The 2,665-nt window shown below is 57.1% G+C and overlaps 1 protein-coding gene across 1 annotated transcript; it reads right to left on the bottom strand.

The window, feature by feature from the left end:
• Positions 1-218: 218 nt before the first annotated feature.
• RHOB (ras homolog family member B) lies at positions 219-2,665 on the bottom strand. Its single transcript, XM_045979927.1, has one exon. It carries the CDS (start codon positions 2,281-2,283, stop codon positions 1,693-1,695), a length of 591 nt encoding a protein of 196 aa, XP_045835883.1. The 5' UTR covers positions 2,284-2,665; the 3' UTR covers positions 219-1,692.

Below are 2,665 nucleotides of genomic sequence, written 5' to 3'. Positions count from 1 at the left end.
GGGTACACCACTCATCTTCTGCGATGGGGAGAGGAGTAACTAGTCTCCCATGCCCATCCAAACCCCACACATCCCCCAAAATGATTTCAGTCTCATTTACCACAAATGCTATCAGGAAAATGGAGTAGTGGCAAGAAAGTATCTTGTCTAGCAGGAGTCTCCCCTTGCCCCAAATTCAAGAGGATAAATTTTTACACGCTATTAAATCACAGGAGCCATTTTATAAACGTCATCATCATAGTCTTTTAATATTTTACATAAAAAACTGTATACACAGCTTATAGAACTTTTATGTAAACATCATAAGCTCACCACTTTGTCATTTGTCAGTTTATTTAAAAAATAAAAAAACAAGACAACAATTTAGTAGAAGTACCACTGGGTGGGGAAGGAAGGGTAAGAAAGGAGAGACTAGGGGCAGGTTCATTCTCTGTACAAAGATGCAGAGAAAATTTCACATAGCTTTTCGAGACTGCCTTGTGAAGAGGAAAAAAAAGGCGGGGGGGGTTAAATAGGTCCCAATACTTGTTACTGCCCTTTATCAAAATAGTGTGCATCCATGCACAAATAAAATCCCAAAACAGTGTTGCCACTTTTTCAAGAAAACAAAACAAAAATTAGTGGTTTCTTTTTCTTTTTAAAAAGTCATCATCTTAAAAAAAAAACCAAAACATCAGAAGTAGATGAGGTTACCACGTACAAGGGTGGTCAGAATGCTACTGTCTTATGCAAATGACAAGTGCATTAAGTGTCAAACAATAAAACAATTGTGCAAAGAATTATTTCCAAAAAAAAAAACCCAACAAGTTTTAGTTTTTAAATAAATCAAATAACATCAGTTTCTCGGACTGAACAATTTCCACTTGTATGACAGGCACAATGTTCGCTTATGGCAAAAAAAAAACGACCCAGAGCACTCTCTCCCTCCTCCTGCCCACGGAGTCTCGCCTGGGGCTGGCCCGCGGGAGACGAGAGTCTGGAAGCTGTGTCCTCTCACCCCGCGGCAGTTCCAAATGTCTTCCCCAGTGGCTGGAAAGATGGCCAAGTCCTGTTCATGCTTGGATAGGCGCCCGACCCAGGGTGGGCCGGAGCTCTTCTGGAGCCCTGTCACTCCACCCACCACCACCATTAAATAACACCATCCTACCTTCGAAAATAAAATTATATCTATATTTATATAACACCCCATCCTCCCCAGCCCTCCCCTCCCGCAGTTCCCGCGGTCTATGTTACAGACAAGGGATAGCCGGCGCTCGCTGGGTTCCGGGCGAACATCCGATGGGGCGCGGCTGCACCCCGGCGCCAAGCTGTTCTCCGGGGACCAGAGGCGGGGGTGGGTGAAGGTGGGGCGGGGGACTCGAACAAACACACAGCCACACGCTCTGAAGAGGCTTGGCTCTTCAGAAAAGGGTGCTCAGGGGACCCTTGGCACTCGGCAGGCGCCCGGGCCTGTGCAACACAGCCGGACGCACAGACACTAGAAAGGGGGCGCCCGGTGCCTCCCACGCCGATTCCCGGCGCCAGGGCCGGAGCCGGGTCACAGCTGCCGGGCCGAAAAGCAGACGTCAGGCAGTCCGGTGGGGTCCTTGGGGGGCGCGGGTCTCCCCTTCTTCGGGCTCGAGGTGGGGGAGGGGGGGTCGGGCCCGAGAGGGGGAGCCGCGCCGGCGGGGGCAGGCAGGGCGGCCGCGGCCCTCATAGCACCTTGCAGCAGTTGATGCAGCCGTTCTGGGAGCCGTAGCGCTTCTGAAGCGCGGCGCGCGTGGCCGTCTCGAAGACCTCGCGCACGCCCTCCTTGGTCTTGGCCGAGCACTCGAGGTAGTCGTAGGCTTGGATGCGCACGGCCATGGCGCGGCCGTCATCCGTGCGCACGGGTTCCTGCTTCATGCGGGCCAGCTCAGTGCGGACGTGCTCGTCGCTGCGCAGGTCTTTCTTGTTGGCCACCAGGATGATGGGCACGTTGGGGCAGAAGTGCTTCACCTCGGGCACCCACTTCTCGGGGATGTTCTCCAGCGAATCGGGGCTGTCCACTGAGAAGCACATGAGGATCACGTCGGTGTCTGGGTAGGAGAGCGGCCGCAAGCGGTCGTAGTCCTCCTGGCCCGCCGTGTCCCACAGCGCCAGCTCCACCTGCTTGCCGTCCACCTCGATGTCGGCCACATAGTTCTCGAAGACGGTGGGCACGTACACCTCGGGGAACTCGTCCTTACTGAACACGATCAGCAGGCACGTCTTGCCGCACGCGCCGTCGCCCACCACCACCAGCTTCTTGCGGATGGCCGCCATGAGCGGGCCGGGCCCGGGCAGCAGGAGGGGGCCCGCGAACGCCTCGCTGCCGTCCCGCTCGACGCTCACTGCTCACCTCGGGCTGCGCGCTGGAGGCGAGGGTCGCTAGCTGCACCCGGGACCCGCGGCGGCGCGTTCTCTCGGGGCGCTCCGGCTGCCGCTGCGGGGGCGCGGGGGCATAGGGCGCGCCGTGCGTCTCCGCGCTGCTCCCGGGCGGTGGCCGCTCTTCTCGCCCCGGGCCCGGGGTCCGCGCCTTTGTGCGCAAGCGGCGGCTGGAACCGCGGAGCCGGCCTGGTCCCCTCCCCGGCTTCTGTGGGTCTCGCTGGGGCACAGGAGAATGCTCGCCTACAGCCAGACTGCGGTGGCAGATGCGGGCTGCGGC

The sequence above is a fragment of the Meles meles genome, chromosome 15, assembly GCF_922984935.1.
Source record: "Meles meles chromosome 15, mMelMel3.1 paternal haplotype, whole genome shotgun sequence".
NCBI classification, from domain to species: Eukaryota; Metazoa; Chordata; class Mammalia; order Carnivora; family Mustelidae; genus Meles; species Meles meles.
The sequence above is the reverse complement of the archived record's forward strand: the minus strand, read 5'-3'. Positions and strand labels throughout refer to the sequence as shown.